This window comes from Felis catus, chromosome B4 (genome assembly GCF_018350175.1).
Source record: "Felis catus isolate Fca126 chromosome B4, F.catus_Fca126_mat1.0, whole genome shotgun sequence".
Lineage (NCBI taxonomy): Eukaryota > Metazoa > Chordata > Mammalia > Carnivora > Felidae > Felis > Felis catus.
Genome location: NC_058374.1, coordinates 125,003,134 through 125,022,072, shown reverse-complemented (window position 1 = coordinate 125,022,072; position 18,939 = coordinate 125,003,134). Strand labels below are relative to the sequence as shown.

Below are 18,939 nucleotides of genomic sequence, written 5' to 3'. Positions count from 1 at the left end.
CATTACTAAAGAATGTTTCACTACACAAAGATCTTGCATACATTACAGAATGCACAGTCTTTAAATTTTTTTTTATGGTAATTTTTGAAAGAGAGAACATGAGCAGGGGAGAGGCCAAGAGAGAGGGAGACACAGAATGTGAAGCAGGCACCAGGCTCTGCACTGTCAGCACAGAGCCAAACGCAGGGCTCGAACTCCCAAACCATCAGATCATGACCTGAAGTCGGACGCTTAACCGACTGAGCCACCCAGGCGCCCCTACAGTGCATAGTCTTTAAAGATGATCCCAGAATTATGACATCATCTCTACACTGATCAGGAGATGAATTCCTCTCCTTTGCAGAGTGTAACTCCACTAATGGGAACTGGATTATCTGATAAATTAGGTTTTACACTAAGAGAGGCCAACAAGTATCCATATATTTTCCTAAACTGAGTTCTTACACACTATATATAAGAACTTTTTGTATCAAAGTAAGCCCTAACTTTGTCATCACCATCTCTGAGTTCACTGCATGATATTCACTTTAAAGATTTCCACATATTCCAGATTCTTTTTAGCAGAAATCTCTAATAACGTGTTAAATTCTTCCTAACATCTAAAAAACCTCTGTTAAAATTGTAGCATTAAAACTTTCTTAAAAAGAACACCATCAGTATGAAACTTTCGCAGACTTTAGCTGGAAAAAAAAACCCATAAAATTATTAAAATTAAAATCTTTTTCCATTCAGCCAACCCAGCATCAACAAGTAACATGATGATGTACGTGATGGTGCTACCCCATCTTTCCCACAATCTTCCCACTACTGCCTCTGGAAAGAAAGGGAGCAGTAATCGGACTTTACCAAGGAAAGTTTCTCCAGTGTAGTACAGCCTATCCTTGAACAACACAGAGGTGAGGGGCACCAACTCCTGGCACAATCAAAACTCTGCATGTTAACTTTTGACTCCCCAAAAACTTAAACTAAGAGCCTGCCGCTGAATGGAAACCTTATAATGAACGCATATTATAGATGTTACTTGGATAATATAGCATATTCTTACAATAAACTAACAGGGGCACCTGGGTGGCCCAGTCAGTTAAGCGTCTGATTTTTTTTTTTAATATAATTTATTGTCAAATTGGCTTCCATACAACATCCAGTGCTCATCCCAACGAGTGCCCTCCTCAATGCCCATCACCCATTTTCCCTCTCCCCCACCCCCGTTGTCCACCCTCAGATTGTTCTCTGTATTTGAGTCCCTTGTGGTTTGCCTCCCTCCAACTATTTTTCCCCTTCCCCTCCCCCATGGTCTTCTAAGTTTCTCAAGATCCACATATGAATGAAAACATATGATATCTGTCCTTCTCTGACTTATTTCACTCAGCGTAATACCTTCCAGTTCCATCCACATTGCTGCAAATGGCAGGATTTCATTCTTTCTCACTGCCAAGTACTATTCCATCATAGATATAAACCGCATCTTCTTTACCCATTCATCAGTTGATGGACATTTAGGCTCTTTCCATAATTTGGCTATTGTTGAAAGTGCTGCTATAAACATTGGGGTACACGTGCCCCTATGCATTAGCACTCCGGTATCCCTTGGGTAAATTCCTAGTAGAATTATTGCTGGGTCTTAGGGTAGTTCTATTTCTAATTTTTTGAGGAACCTCCACACTGTAGCATCTGATTCTTGATCTCTGCTCAGGTCATGATCTCACGGTTCATGAGATCGAGCCCCACGTTGGGCTCTATGCTGGCAGTGCAGAACCTGCTTGGGATTCTCTCTCTGCCTTTGCCTCACTCTCTCTCTAAATAAACATTAAAAAAAAACTAAGCTAGAGAAAAAATGCTATTAAAATCATAAGGAGACATTTACAGAACTATATTGGATTTCTTTTTAAAAGTCACATATAAGTGGACCCGCACAGTTTATTTTTATTTTTGAGAAAGGGAGCGTGAGTGGGGAAGAGGCATAAAGAGAGGGAGAGAAAGAATCTTAAGCAGCCTCCACACCCAGTGCAGAGGCTGAGGCGGGGCTCAATCTCATGACCCTGGGATCATGATCTGAGCCAGATCAGGAGTCAGACACATAACTGACTGAGCCACCCAAGCACACTCTTCCCACCCCCCACCACACAGTTTAAACATCATGCCGTTCAAGGGTCAGCTGTATTTAAAAGGCATGTGTCTCCTGTCTCCAGTGTAATATTTAAAAGGCTCTCATTTATTATTACTGTTTCAGTTAAACTCATGTTTGCAAATGGCACTAGAGTTATTTCTAACATTAAACACTGTAAACCAAGGATCCCTTCCCAGGATTAGGATTTAAAAGTAAACATTCACATGGGTTCTTTTTATTTGAAAACAACAAGGATTAGATCAAGAACGTACAAAGAGAAAAAGAAAAGTTCTTCACCTGGGTTGCGTGGAAAGGAGCCAATACCAATTTTATACTTGAAATGTTTTGCCTATGTGCATGCAAGTATTTTTTTAAAGACAGATTCCCTATATTCTATTAAAGGGGATTCCAAAAAGGTTAATGTTAAGAAGTACTGGTTTAAGACATTCAATTTTGAACATAAACATCCAGGGGAAGTAAACTTTTGAAATTATATTTATTAATGTTTTATTATACATATTATATTCTCTTAGAATTAGGGTAGGGGGAAGCCCCACTCAAGTGAGGTAACAAACTTGCCATCTTTTACAAAACTTAATTAGAACTGACAAAGTTATGGTTAGTCCTTAATTCCTGAGAATTTGAACATTATTGAGCTTGTGAATTTACAACAAATGCTCACACTAATTTTAAACTACAGTATGTCCAAAAAAAAAATATTTAACATTAATATGTTAAGCAAAGAAAACATCATCCAAATGCATATATTAACTTAGGTGTGAAACACTCAAGCCCTATTGCTCTGCACTTTAATGGCATTTAAATATGCTTAATCTTTTCAGAGATTTTATTTCAAATATGTGTAATTTATCCAGATTACAGTGACATTATTTTGAGCTAATGGCAAAATAATAATCACTTTCTTCTCAACTGTAGGTATCCATGGTGTCAGCATATAAACTCTATAGAATATTCATAAGATCGATAATAACTGATATATGTGGGGATAATGTACAGAGACCTCAGATTCTCTTCCAATTACAATTTCTACCCCTATTAAAAATGGAGATTGTTTTAGGGAAGTCAGAGAGAAAAAAAAAAAAGAATAATATTGTTGCTATGAAATGGTGACGAATTTGATACAATCAAAAGATCATTAATATAAACATTTACAATAATGAAAATATAAATTACTAATTATGCAGCATGCTTTAGGGCCATTTCTACAGTTAGTATGAATTACAGATATTAAATGCCTTTAATCCACCCATCGTTCATAATTCTGAAAGTCATGTTTACATAATAAACAAAAAACATTTCCTACCTATTTTGTTTCTTCTGACTTTGAACAGTGGAAGTGTTTATCTTGGGCTGGGAAAGTTACCCTGCCAGTATAATACCCTATACAGATAGGGCATTGTACACCTGTTCCAAAAGCTGGAAATCAAACATTAGAATTACTTGCAGGATATACCCAAAGAAATGCTTAACAGGCAAGTGCAATGGAAAAATCAAGTGTTTACCAAATGATGTTATTACGTGTACAGTTTTAAACTTTATTTTCGTTGTAAAAGTATCACTGTATTATATTCAAAGATTATATAGGCCATGATTAACCATTTAATTATCAACTGATGTAATCTTTACAAAAATAAAGCTTGTAGCCTGCGAGGAACTAAATTTACTCAAAAATCTTACTGTACTTTTCAAATCAGTAAATGATTTATTAGAACTTTATTCTCACAGTGGTAATTTTTAAAAAGCCTGCACAGTGCTTAATCTGATGTCTTAGATTATACTTGGTTTAAAGAAAAAGTCTGCCCAAACCATCACCAAGACTTTAATTCAACCTAATGTAGAAGAAACCTGAGTTTGGATGTAGAAATAAAAATCCATACAACTTTCTCTGATACACGTAGTGCCTTCAACCAAAAGTGAAGTTGCAAGCGGGACTCTATGGCTTTCTCTCAATTTTCTTTCATCTTGAGTATTAAGTAAATCTTAAATTTAAAGCAGTTGTTGGAGGTTACATGTTCCCAAAGCAATGTAAACTAGTTATAAAATGTCTTATCAAAGACCTGAACAGCTCTTGTTGAGTCACATGAAATTAACAGTGAACCAGTTTTATACTGTACACAAAAGGTACATAGCACACTTGTGCCTCACCTCTCTCAAAGCCATCTTTCTGTATGTCTGTTATAACAATGTCGATATGTATGCCTCATAAATTTCAGACTTAATTCACTTTGTTTAAACATGTATTTGCTGGCTGTACAGAGGATACGCACTGAGTTTCCAATGACAAGCAAATATGGATCAAATATGCAAACACAAATTTTAAACCCTCACGTAGATTGTTAGAGATCTGAGGCGGCAGTTTAGGAATTTGGTTCGGCCCTTCTACAGCTTCACTTCAAACAACGCTCCCCAGGCACATCTGCTAGCCTCAAGTCCAGGCAAAAACCCAACTGAAAATCTCATTCTCAACCTTTAGAAAGAAGATTGAGCCTTCAGAAGAAGAATGGACTCAGCAGCACCACCTTAAAGAGTTGCAACATCTACCTGTTACCAGAGATGTGGTCCAGGAAAACTTCACCATTAGCTTGCTAACATCCATTTCACTGGCAACAGTACTGACAAAATTCTGATGACTTCTGAGGGGCAACGCATACCATCGGTATCATTTGACAACAGGATCTGCAGACACAGTGCTGTCGGACAGGTCTCCATTGCTTGTTTTGGTCTCTTCTGGAAGCGTGGGTGAAAATAACAATGGACAGATGTATATTCATTTTTAAAAAATGAATTAAGTAAAAATTGAGAAGAGCTACTTGCTAAATTTCAAATTAAGAAAATGTGCATCTACCAAATAGTTCTCTAATATTACAATGTATATGTAGTTTAGTTACCTTAATTTTTTAGAAATCTGAGCTAAATTTTGCAAAGGTAACGTTCTGACTGGTACTTAATAGAGGTGTAGACTTGCGAGAGTTCAGAACTGCATGTGGGCCACTGGAGTTTCACCTGGCACGTTTGAAGGCATGCTGCCCCTCAGCCGGTTCCCCCAGCCAGGCTGAGAAATCACTATTATAGTGCACTGCTGTTATTGCCAGAGACATTGCTGCAAATTCACATATAAAATTGTCCAGAATAAGTAGCTTTCCATCTGTGTTTGTAATTCATTTTTTAAAGCAGCTTTTTATTATGATTGTGATAAAATGAATTCCTCTTTTTTTGTGTATGAAATACCACATGCACACATTTCATTAACAGAGGAAAACTATCTCATGTACCCTGCAACTCTGACTACATATCTGAGCAACCTTTAGCTAAGACAGAGCTTTGCAACAGAACCACCACCTCGGTGGTTGATGTGGGTGAGATGCATCAACCAGAATCATAGTGAGTTCCTTAAGAACAATCCACAGCAAGGACTTCCACTGAGACCAAAAGGTGTGTTTGTTCTGCCTTAATGTTTTAGGCCTTAAAGTAAGTATAAGCTTGGCTGGAGACAAGGTTCTCGCATGAAATGCCTGAGCAGAACCTAAGCAATAACTGAGTTTCTTCACAATTTAGATCAAATTCACTCAAAGTCTTCCAATTTACTTTAGCCTTGGAAAGAGACCCAAGCAGAATATATACACATTTTCATGTAATAAATACTGAGTATCTTCCAGGTAACAGCCTGAAATCACTTTCAAGCACACAATTATTAGATTCCAAAAAAGCTTCTGTATGCTAATTATTAACATATTTAATTTATGCAACAGTATCAGGGAATAGGTTACTTGATATAAGTGGTCTACCCAAATTCAGTGTAAAATATATATGTATTTTAAAATTTAACAAAGTAAGATTAATAAAAACATCTTATTTTATAAAATGTAAATTTTATGCCTTGATTTGTGAAATACAAGTAAGGATATAGGAAAAACATGAAAACTCAACTCAGCTGCTGTACCAAGCTTTAAGCTACCGAGCAGAGGAAAACCTAAATTACGTAATTTCTATAACAGAAAAAAGGAAACAACCATTCTTCAGGGAAGAAATTGTTCCTAAATTTTAAACTGGGGAAAAATGTATCATGTGCAGCCTTAACTATGAAATAATAAGCAATTTATATCATCCTACAAAGAATACAACAGACAAGACGATCTGGACAAGACGATCGGTTCTCGTGGCTGCACTGTAAACTCTGATTCTCCAAGGCCTGGTTGCGCAGGAGGGCGGGAGGCCGCTCACCATGATACGAAATGGGGTCCCGACAATCTGCCACCTCCTCAGCCATCTGCCCCATCTCACTCAGTCTGTGTCTAGTTAGCAGCTCTACTACATTCTAGTGTTCCTCCTAATTTGTTCCTTCTTGTCTGACACAAGTTGAAGGGTGAAAGAAAAAACTAAACTTGTTAAATTTTATTTAAATTATGATGAAACTGAACAAAAAGTTACTCCAGAATGAAATGTAAAAACTATGTCAATTTCTATTCAGATTCACAAATGATGCATGTAGGCTGTACTTCAAAAAAAAAAGGGCATTTCTAGGTCTAAATTATTTTCCAAAAGGAAAAGGAAGCTGGAATTCTGACCAGATAAAATGGGACATTAGTGTCTATTAAAGAAAGATTTACTGGTCTTTCCAAATTTAAGCCACTCACTGACCTTTTTCTTTCTTTTCTTGGTTTTCTTCAGCTGCAGTCTTGTCTGCTCTGAAGAAAATTCTTGCACTGCTCAGTGAGAAATAGAGCAATTCAAATTCCTAAGTAAATAAAAACATGTAAAGTAAAAGCTGAAAATATTCCTAAAAAACTGTGGAAATCATAAATACAGAAACTGCATTTAGTAATCCATCCATTTTTAATATCTGAATCAAATGGCTTCCAAATGCCATTCCTTTTAAAATATACCTATTACCACTATTCATCCTGTTTAAATGGAGGTTTCTATAGGATTTGTTTTCAGATATCAAGAATGGGTATCATAAATATCAAAGCAGATTTGACTACTACTCTCCTCTACCTGTAGATACACATCCAGTCGCTTCTGAGTGAGATTCATGGTTTGTAGCAGTTTTTCATCTTGACTAGTTGACTGCACATTCTGTTGCTTAGCAACTGCTCTTATCTCCTTCAGGTACTTCTCTCTAACAGACTGGAACCAATGAAGTGAGTCAAATTCCTGGTACTGATCCAAAAGCTTCAAAATGTAAGCCACACCTGCAGTCATTAGCAAAACCAAAGCCAAATTACAATGAGTACAGAAGTTGTATTCTACTCCTTTAAAAAAAAAAAAAAAAAAAAAGTGAAAGTATATAGAACTAAAAATAAGACAATCAAGAAAAAAAGAAACAACATGGCCATGAAAATCACTTACAGGTAACACGCTCAGGGTTGGGAAAAACTGCTGCTGCTATTTGACAGCAACTGAGGAAGCTACAGGGGAACTCAACACAAAATGCTAAAAACTCTTAAAGCCACCACCCCAACAAAGTCTAAACATTACATCTAATGAAACTAAGCGATTAGCAATACCAGGTGGGCGTGAATGATAGTTACACTTGATGGAAGATAAGTATTATTAATCAGATGACCCAGTTAAAAAATAAAGAGTAAACACTGCTCACGAAAAACAAATCTACAAAGAGCACACAGATCTATTAAGCAAATGTTTCTTAAAATCCATGGTAATAATGAACATAAAATTAATGGAAAAACAATTGCATTAAGCTTACCCATGGCAAAGCCATCATCAGTAAAAGCAGCTCCAATTTTGTTTTTTTTATTCAATTTCTCCTTGCAGCTAATGGAATGCTCTACAAAGTTGAGGGTCTAAAAAGATATAACATATTAGAGAAACAACTGGGCTAAAATATCTTCAGAATTTAGTTCATAAAGGAGACATTTCAAAAATTATAAATAGGAACACTTCTAGATTCCTGTCCTTTTGATTTGAGACATCTTCCTCCTATAAATAGTCCCCTGGTGAGATGACAATCTGTACAAGTATCTTTTAACAGCTCTTCTTTCCAAGTCCTCTAACTACAAGCCCTCCCTCGATCACCACTTACCCTAACCACAGTGCCTTGTATATGGTTCATTATAAAATATTATGAACATTTTGCAGATGAGAACACTGAAGCCTAGAGGCTGAGTAACTTGTCCAGAGTCACACTCTAAGTGAAAGCTAGAATCAGAAAAGTAGGCCTGCTTTATTTACTTCAAAGCATAAGTGCTCCTATGTGTGGTAGTCCTTGCTTCTGCCCAATTCATTCTAAAATACTATTTCTTATCAGATTCTGGGTTAAAGAATGAGTCATCTGGAGAAATGAACTCCCCCCAAAAAGGCTTTTCTAAAAACTCAGTTCTTACAAAATACCTTGTCATTTATTCAATAAAGATTTACTGAAACTTCTATCAGGTATTAAGTAACTACGATAAAAAAATGAATACCATCAAAAAGTCCACACTCTAGAGCAGCACTCTCAGCAATGACAGAAATATCGTATATCTGTACTATCCAATACAGTAAGCCACTAGCCACATATGGCCACTGAGAACTTGAAATGTGGCTCACAAAACTGAGGAACTAGATTTTTTATCATATAAAATTTTAATTAACTTAAATTTAAGCAGCCACTTGTGGCTATATATGGATAGCACAGTTACAGAAGGGTAGAGACCTGTAAAAATAATTGTGATACATGTGAAAAGTACTATAACAGCCTATTTTGTTGGAAACAATATCAACTTTCACTTTTATGCGTGTAAAACTCACTTGGCAATCAATCACATATTAGTGAAATCTTTACAAATGGTTAAATCTTTTTTTGATATCTCATTTATGTTTGTCTTCTTTCTGGAATTCAATGATAAACTCAAGCATATGCAGAGTGTCCTACACTTCGTGTCCTTCTGTCCTAGAATTCTGACAGTTGCCCTGCACAACTCCACTCTTCCTTAAACTCCCGGACCACTGTTCACCATGTCTGCAGTATGCTGTCCTTCAAGTTCAAGACACATGGTAAGAAGTCACTCTAAGTTAACTACACTGTTACAGAGTGTAAGACAAATCTGCCTCCAGTTTGACACTGTCTTAAGATGAAAAGATAGTATTTATCAGATGAATATGGACACTTCTGCTACATCACAGTTATGACATATAATTATGATAGAGCATTAACAATAAACATATTAAAAAAAGTGTAAGAGAACATTTATGAAGAAAAGGTGCCTACAAACCATCTGCTGCTTTCAAAGGATAATAATAGTAATATGTAAGAGGATATGTGTTAACAAGTCAGGCAGCAATATGAAAATTTATTACTCTCCAAGTTAGATGTAACCAAAAGGTTACATTTGTTTAGTGATATTTAGATTTTAGACTTACCCATTTACAATTTTAAAAAAAGTTTTATTATAGAAATCTTTAGGGAAACGTAACTCTTATTGCTAGTATAAGCCTCTCTAATCTCTTAACTCCATTTTCCGCACTGCAACCACTGTTTGTATAATGTGATTTTGGATAACTTGAGCTACTTTTTGGTTGCAACTATATAGAATTAGAGCAGTGGACACTCTGTATACTATGAGGAAGCACTAAAAATTTAGTCTAGATGTTAGTATTTACTACTGAATACAGAAGTTGTCCTTAAACAGTAATACTTTCAAGAGATGTGTTAGAAATAACTTCATATTGTAACAGTTAAAGTTGGTCTACATTAATCACTTACAATATTATGGTATAATTCAGCCCGAAGATTATATGATACATATATAATGATGTACACTCAATTTAAAGTTTATTTTGAGAGAGAGAGAGCACGAGTTGGGGAGGGGTAGAGAGGGAGGATCCCAAGCAGCCTCCATACTATCAGCACAGAGCCTGACATGGGGCTTGAACTCACAAACCATGAGATCATGACCTAAGCCGAAATCAAGAGTTGGACACTTAACCGACTGAGCCACCCAGGCGCCTGATGTACACTCACTTTAAATCACACTAGGATTTTTCCAGCAGTTACAAACAAAAATCTATCCGAAGTCTCATTCTGCATAACTAGTTAAGTAAAATTCCTAGGCCATATTCACGGAGATTACATTTAAGTGTTATCTATAACCAGAAAGTAATATAGTCTATGTGCATTTCCTGCTGTAAAGAAAATGGACATATTAACTTAAAAAAAATCATTTTGGGTATAAAATACTCACCAGAGGGGGAACAATGATATAGAAATTTCGAAGATGTATATTCTTTGGCCTTCGAAATTCTGGAGCAAAAACATCTACAAGCATTTTGAAATACTCTGTGCCTTCGGCAGAATTTCGTGTGTGATCACTGAGGACTGAATCCAAATGCCTAAAATACAAAAAAATATTGACCTGGTTCCTTTCTTAAAAGAATGTGTGGCTTTTTCTTTCTTTCTTTCTTTTTTTTTAATCTGAGAGCAAGCAGGGAAGGGACAGAGGGAAGGGGAAAGAGAGAATCCTAGGCAGGCTCTGCACTGCCAGCACAGACCCCGACGTGGGGCTCAAACCCTCGAACCAGGAGATCATGACCTGAGCCAAAACCAAGACTAGGACGCTTAACTGACTGAGCCATCCAGATGCCGCACGAAGGTCCGGCTTTTTAAATCCAACTCTCGGGGCGCCTGGGTGGCGCAGTCGGTTAAGCGTCCGACTTCAGCCAGGTCACGATCTCGCGGTCCGTGACTTCGAGCCCCGCATCGGGCTCTGGGCTGATGGCTCAGAGCCTGGAGCCTGTTTCCGATTCTGTGTCTCCCTCTCTCTCTGCCCCTCGTCCGTTCATGCTCTCTCTCTGTCCCAAAAAATAAAATAAAAAAAAAAGTTGAAAAAAAAAATTAAATCCAACTCTCATCAGTTTCAATGAAAGTACTCAAAAGTATAAAACGTTAGAAGACGTTTCTAATTTCTAAGTCAATTTCCTTGGAGTTCAGAATAAACTTATTTTCTTATGGACAAAAGCTGATCCCAACTGTTTAATAAACTTATTCCCTAAAATAAAATATGCAGGACATCTTCAAACTTAAAATAACAGTTTTATATTTCTTCTTCCCACAATAAGCCCTGTAGAATTCCATTTCATTGTAAATAAACTCCTCTTTTTAACTCTCTTCACTAATGCTTCTTCTATACCTCCCTACCTCAACTGGAACCTGGCTCCTCCTCAAGAACTTAGCTTCCCACTCAACATTTGGAAACATTAGCTGCTTTTTCTCCCTCATCCCTCATTTACATCTACCACCCCATTTTTTGTTAACTTTTTAAAATGTTTTATTTATTTTTGAGAGAGAGAGAGAGAGAGAGAGAGAGAGAGAGAGAGAGACCCCGAGTGCAAGTGAGGAAGGGACAGAGAGAGAGGAGGAGACACAGAATCCGAAGCAGGCTCCAGGCTCTGAGCTGTCAGCAGAGCCCGACATGGGACTTGAACCCAGGAACCATGAGATCATGACTTGAGCTGAAATCAGACGCTTAACTGACTGAGACACCCAGGCGCCCCACAACTACCATCACTTTCAAATTATTATTCCCCCACCACTAAAAGGTAGAAACCTCTCCTTTGAGACTTTCACGATCCCACTATATCCAACTACCCAGCTACTCCTTCCTGATATCAGGCATCTACTAACCTTTTAACCCATTGCCCTACCTTTATTATCTTAGTACTATGATACATGTTTTAGTTCTCCATCATCCTGGAAGACTCCATTGCCCGTTTAGATAACTGATTCATTATCACAATCCCACAACTCCTTGACTTCACCTGCCATGAACTTTCCTTCACTTGATGTCAGTCATCCACTCCTTTGCATAAATCTGAACTTGCTATTAGCAGACAGCTTTACCCTAGAGATCTTAAAAGATAATATCCCACCTCTCTGACCTTAAACTGCTTCAAAAATATTTTTAAAAGATCATCAATATTTAAATGGATGATATCACTTAATAAGAGACAACAGTCTGATTTTCTTCTTTGACATACAAGCCAAAAATTAGTAATTTCAGGGCAAATGACTTTAAATATATTAACTGTACATGGCTCCTTTAATTTGGCAAAGAACTAAGCTATCCTATAATAGACTATTTCAAAGCAAATCTTGTGTTGGGGCCTTATTCTCATAAATATGCACACACTTTTTTTTCATTAAAAAAAAATTCAAGCCTGTTGAAAAGTTAAAACATAGTATAATGAACACCTATTTACTGTTCACCATGTAACATTTGCCACATTTGTTTTTTCTGGAAACATTTAAAGTTACAGATTTCTTGTCACTCGGCCCACAAGTTCTTTAATATGAATCTATTAAGAGCCAAGAAATTTTCCTACAAAGCCACAATATATCATTACACCCCAAAATAAAATACAGTGTTATCTAATATACACATGTTCTAATTTCCTAATTATCCCCCAAATGTCCTGTATAGCCCCCCCTTTTCCCTTATCTAGGATATGATTAAGGAATACCCACTGCATTTGGTTGTCAGGTCTCTTTAGTTTCCTAATCTAGAATAGTCTCGTTGCCTTTTTTGTCCTTCATGCCATTTTTTAAGAGTCCAGGCCAGGTGTTTCACGGAATGCCTCAAACTTTGAATGTGTCAGATGATGTCTCAGAATCTCCCTTAAAATAAATCCAGAGTAAAGCTTTCTGGCAAGAATACAACATAGGTACTTGCTGTTACATTGCATGAGAAGATCCCATGATGTCAGTGTGTCCTGTGAACTGGTGATGCTATGTTTGATCACTGAGTTAAGGTGGAATACATCAACCTCTCCCTCATCTCATAGACATAGTTTTCCCCTTTGTAGTTATTGAGCAATTTGTGGAATAATCTTCTGATAGTAAATGAATACTCTGCTCTCCAAAACCATTTTTATTGATGATTTTTGTCTGATTTCAAGCATTTACTGTGGTGATTGCAAAACAGTGATTTCTCCCTACATTTTCTCATCTATATCTATCAGCTGGCATTCTTCTGTAAAAAGGAACCTTCCCTCTACTCCTCCAATCTTTCTTATCATCAGTAGGATTCATGGTTTCTTTTTTTTACTTAATATATCTTAATGTTCTTAATGTATCTTAATGTTCTTTTTTTACTTAACTGATTTCTACCATGATTCTTTTTGAGACTCAAATTGTGTCCACTTTGTCCAGGGGTGCCCCTTCATGTCTGAGTCAATAAACTGTTATAATTAGATAATAATTATTATATAATATTTTATGAATAAAATCTGTAGTTTTCTAAAGAATTTAATAATTCTGCATGCCTCTCTCAAGTTTTCAATTATGTTCAAAAATCACCACTTACTCAAGTCTGTACATCTGCACTGTCCAATAACATAGCCATCAGTTATCATCTTATTTGCCTAATTTAAATAAAATAAAAATTTAAATTCAGTTCCTCGGCCCATTAGCCCTATTTCAAGTGTTCAACAGCTTCATGTGGTAGTGGCTACTGTACTGGACAATGCTGGCCTAGATGACACGAAATAAAGGACAGGTGTTCTAGAATAGTGCTGGCAAACAAATATAAAAACAGTTAAAAGAGAGGTGAAGTGAATTTTACCAATGAGATATTTGGCATTTTTTAGACTAAATCCTCAAAGTTACTTATATACTTTGTACTTCAGCACATTTCAATTTGGACTAGTCACATTTCATATGCTCAACAGCCACAAGTGGCTAGGGGCTACTATATTAGCGTGTTCTAGAAGATAACTTTTTAGTGAAGTTGGAAAAATCTCAGAATACTGCAGTCTTAAAAAAATTGAATCTCATAAACTGAGACCATAACTTATATAATAAAAACACAAAAACATAAGTTTATATATTACCTTCTAATCTCCCCTTTAAAATGTTTTTATATAAACATATACTTTTTAAAATCTCCAAATTTAGATTATTCCAAAATTAGATTTTAACCTTGTTTTTTAATGTTTATCAATTTATTTGAGAAAGAGAGAGAGGAGAGAAAGAGAGAGAGAAACCCAAGCAGGCTCTGCACTGCCAGTGCGGAGCCCAATCCGAGACTGAATCCCATGAACCATGAGATCATGACCTGAGCCGAGATCAAGAGTCGGACATTTAACCGACTAAGCCACCCAGGTGCCCCTACCTTGCTGCTCTCAACGTTTCTTCTGCAAGACCTTCTTCTTTTACTAGTTCTTCAAAGTTTACAATATCTTCAAGATCAGGTACAAATCTAAGAATATGGAAAATAATTTTATTAAGTTAAATAGGAGTAATTGACAGAGATATGAAGGGCTACTATAAGACTCCAAATTTTTCAACTATATTATCTGGAAAGAATTTTGTATTTGTTATATTACTAATATAACCAATGTAGTTCTAAAACTGACCTTTAGATCTGAATAATCAAATTTAATCCTTAAAATCATGTAATCTTTAGAACCATTCACAAAGTGTACTGATAACTATATCTTCAAGAGAAAAAAAATTTTCAAAGGTCTGCTATAATCTTAAAATTCAAGAAGAAAAAAATATAACCAGAACTAATGGTCTTCTTCCATATTTATCTCAAAATATATCAATAAGAAAAAAAACTTCTCTGCAATACCACCTACAATAAATTTAAATGACATAAAATTTTTAAATAGCATAAGACAAAAATGTTTGCATTCATACCTAATGGCATTGCTGCTGCAATGAAGGCCACCAGATCTTATCATTCGTATATAGCCCATAGCATTACCTTAAAAATGACACACAGACACAAATCAGATATTTATTCAAGAAAGTCTAAACTCTAACAATCAGGAATACAGTCATATATAGCAATTACAGGGTTTCTATTCCTAAGTACTAAAAGATTCTTCTTTTACTTTAGTTCTTACTCCATAAAAGTGAAACTTACATATTTGTGCACTTAAAATATACCTACTTATACACAGCTATATTAAATATCTTAAAAATAAATGTGACTGGCATTTGATAAACTAAATTCACTAAATGCTGACTACATGTTTAAAAACAAACATTTTAAAGTTACTATGTCAATAATTTCTTCATTCTCACACTGAGTGCTTGCCAGACCAACCCCTCCCCACCAATACAGCTGCAAGTGATACCACGAGGTCTTTACTTGATGCCCCCAAATTACATCTCCAACCTGGACTACTCCTTCAGGCTTTTTTAGTCAATGCCTACACCTACAAGACTAAGAATTTTTAATTTAATGTTTAAGTCAAACTCAAGATCTTCACCCTATTATATTTCCTATCTCAGAAACTGACATTTCCATCCTTCCAACTGCTCAGGCAAAATGTCCTGAAGTCATCCCTGACTCCTTTCTTTCTTCCATACTTCATATCTAATCAGTGGGCAAATTATAATGGCCCCACCTTCAGAATGTAGCCACAATCCCACCACTTTCCACGTTCACAGCTATGATCCTCTTCCAAACCACCACATCTCTTGCCTACACCTCGGCAATATGCAAAGACCTCCTGCTCCCCAATCTTCCACCATCAGCATCCTGCTCCCCAATCTTCTTCCACCATGAGCATCCTGCTCCCCAATCTTCTATCTACTTCCACCGTCAGCATTCTGCTCCCCGATCTTTTATCTACATAGCAGCAGTGCTGGTGGTTCTTTTCAAAGTAGGGGGGTACATATCCTTCTTTTCTGGAACCCCTACAATGGCTTTCCATCTCAATAAAACCCAAATCTCTTATGTGGCCTACAAAGCCCTGTGTGATCGTGCCCTTGCTGTTCTGATATCCTGCCCTACCACTCAGGACTCTACTAACTCCTCCATTCCAACCCCTAGGTTCCCAAAATGCCAGACAGACCCAGGGCTTTGGCACTTCCAGTGGCCTCGCTCTGGTATGCTCCTTCCCTGAATACACACATGACTTATTCCCCAATGTCATTTAGGTCCCTGCTCCTTAGAGTTTTCCCTGACCATCACTGAATACCATTGGCCAGAACCATTACACCTTCTTAGCCAGCACTTAACAGTGACATATTCTGTGTCTTTGTGTCTCCCCCAACTGGCATGCAAGATCCATGGCACAGCTTCAGTTCTCACTGCTCCACCCCTACACATAGTAGGAATTCAATAATACAGTTGACCCTTGAACATGGATCTAGGGGTGCCGGACCCCCCAAGACCCCCACAGTTGAAAATCTGTGTATAACTTTTAACTACTTACAGCCTACAGTTAATCAGAGGCCTTAACCAGTGACAAAGTCAATTAACACACTTTCTGTATGTTATGTGTATTGTATATTGCATTCTTACAATATAGTAAGCTAGAGAAAAGAAAATGTTATTAAGAAAAGATAAAAACAGAGAGGGAGGCAAACCATAAGAGACTCTTAAATACAGAGAACAAACTGAGGGTTGCTGGGAGGGCGTGGGTTATATGTGTGATGGGCATTAAGGAGGGCAGTTTTGGGGATGAGCACTGGGTGTTCATATGTAGGAGATGAATCACTGTGTTCCACTCCTGAAGCCAAGACTACACTGCATGTTAACTAACATAAATTTAAATTAAAAAAAAAAATCATAAGGCAAACACAACTACAGTACTACAATAGTATGAAAACATATACATATAAGCAGACTTGCACAATTCAAACACGTATTGTTCAAGAGTCATCTATGTATTGCTAAACTGAATTGAAATGAGTTGGGAGAAAGGACAAAAAGGTAAAATTATTTCACAATCATTACAATACATTCTTTACATACACTATCTCATCTGATGTTTTTAAAAACTCTCAAAATAGGTATCACTGAATCTATTTTTAGGGCTATCCCAAGATGAGAGATGATGTTAAAATGTTTCCCTAATATGTGTCTTACAAATATAAAATATCTAGTTTCATTGTTTTCCTACAATTAGCAGACCAATATCCAGCAGATCAAAATGTGCTATTGAGAGGCAAGTATAGAGCAACAGTTAAGAGGAACTCTCTGAAGCCAGATTTCTTGGATTCAATGGACTCTGCCACTTTTTAGCTAGAAGATCTAGGTCAAGTTATAAACTTTGTATCTCTGTCTCCTCATCTGTTAAATTAAGCTCTACAGGGTAAAGATTTTGTTTAGTGCCCTATATATCATCAGCACCTAGAAACATTTGTTGCCCTCAGTAAATACCTGCAGAATTAATAAACAGCAATACTCATAACATTTTGAGTTTTATAGGAGTTAGAACACACAAAGCACTCAGCAAAGCCTTGGCACACACATGTTCAATAAATGTTAGTGGTGGTACTGATTATTTCAGCAGGCAAGTAATTAGACAAAAGGACTTTGACTTTTGCTCCCAACTCTGAGATTTCTTACTCCTTTTCCCAATATATTTAACAGACTCAAAAACACATTACTATGTTTATATGGAGATAAAGAATTTGCATTTTCTAAGAAGAGAGTAAAGAATAAAATTTTGGAACAAAGTGAAAAGGATAATATTCATCAAATGCTGAATGCCTCCTGGCGGCAAGTGAGGTGACATGATTTTATGTGTTAGGGGGACAATGTGTATGGGGGAAGATGACTAGCACAGTCATCTTCAATAATTTATGGACTATTTCATAGGACAAAATTATACTTTAAAAAATATTAAAATATTAAATAAATAATAGTGCAAGCAGTATTCACATGTGGGGAAGAAGAACTCTGATACATAATCAGAGTATGAATAAATGAAGTTGCGAATAAATGAAGTTTTAGGCAGTGCTGCTTTAGAAAAACAGCTCTGAGTCTGAGGTCCCTGGACTCTGACCTTAAGCACCTTAACTCTGGTATAACAACATGTGGAACTGTATGTGTAGTATATGGGCACTATTCTGGGGAAAACCAATTCAGAGTTTTCATCAGATTCTCAAAAAGGGCTAAGATCTACTGCTCCAGAAGCTTATGGTCTAATGACATCAAATGTCTCTATGAGGAAACTACTTGTGGGACAAATCTCCTTATTAAATTGCTTAAAGTAAGAAAAAAAATGACAAATGTAAAATTCTAACTTCTTATAGAAATGTCTAATATGCAGGGGTGCCTGGGTGGCTCGGTCAGTTAAGCATCCGACTTCGGCTAAGGTCATGACCTTGAGGTCCATGAGTTCAAACCCCACGTAGGGCTCTGTGCTGACAGCTCCAGATTCTGTGTCTCCCTCTCTCTCTCTCCCCTCTCCTGCTCGTGTTCTCTCTCAAAAAAAATAAACATAATTAATTTATAAAACTTAAGCTAGTGTTCAGTGACTTTACTCCAGAACTAAATCCTTATAACACCTTTCCCACTAGTAAATTTAAAGCCCCTTGAGAACAAAGGCTATTTGTATTCTCAGCATCTAGAAGAGTATTTGGTATAACAGATTCTTAGTAAATGTTTCATAAATGAACGAACGAATCTCAGGAAGCATAAGTTTACCAAAGTGTAGTCAATAAGAATTTACTGTTTAGTGTCTACAATTGTGAAGAATACAGAATACCTCTGGACTTCAGCCAAAAAACCAGTTTAAGTCCTAGCAATACTATTTATTTGTCTGAGTTTTTCTTTTTTCATCTTTAAAATGATGATTACCTGCCTCCTGCACAGGCATTTTGTGGAAAGCTTAAATAAGTATACAGTTTTGTTAATCTACAATTATTTTTAAACGTAGTTCTTGCTTTTAAATATAATGTAACACGTTTTGGGAAACTAGTTCTACCTATAAGGCAGAACAACTCAAGAAATTATATACAAATGTGAAATAACAGAAAATTGTAACATTTAATATTTCAACCTTAACCAAACTTATTTGTAAGTAATGTAACTTATTTACTTATGTTACTAATTAACTTTTCACATAAA

General features: G+C 36.4%; 1 protein-coding gene across 4 annotated transcripts in view; it reads right to left on the bottom strand.

Moving 5' to 3' along the window:
• Positions 1-2,584: 2,584 nt before the first annotated feature.
• The window catches only part of WASHC4 (WASH complex subunit 4), a 59,865-nt gene continuing 43,510 nt past the window's right edge, over positions 2,585-18,939 (bottom strand). For 2 of the 4 annotated variants that reach the window (XM_023257391.2, XM_023257392.2), the window contains 7 exons: positions 14,766-14,832; positions 14,236-14,322; positions 10,312-10,459; positions 7,836-7,932; positions 7,124-7,320; positions 6,767-6,863; positions 2,585-4,855 (listed from right to left, as the gene is read on the bottom strand). In XM_023257391.2, the coding sequence (XP_023113159.2) occupies positions 4,788-4,855; positions 6,767-6,863; positions 7,124-7,320; positions 7,836-7,932; positions 10,312-10,459; positions 14,236-14,322; positions 14,766-14,832 (761 nt within the window). In that variant the 3' untranslated portion in view covers positions 2,585-4,787. Of the gene's footprint in view, positions 4,856-6,766; positions 6,864-7,123; positions 7,321-7,835; positions 7,933-10,311; positions 10,460-11,564; positions 12,741-14,235; positions 14,323-14,765; positions 14,833-18,939 lie in introns of those variants that run through there. The other 2 variants (XM_023257393.2, XM_045062260.1) reach the window with 2 other exon arrangements.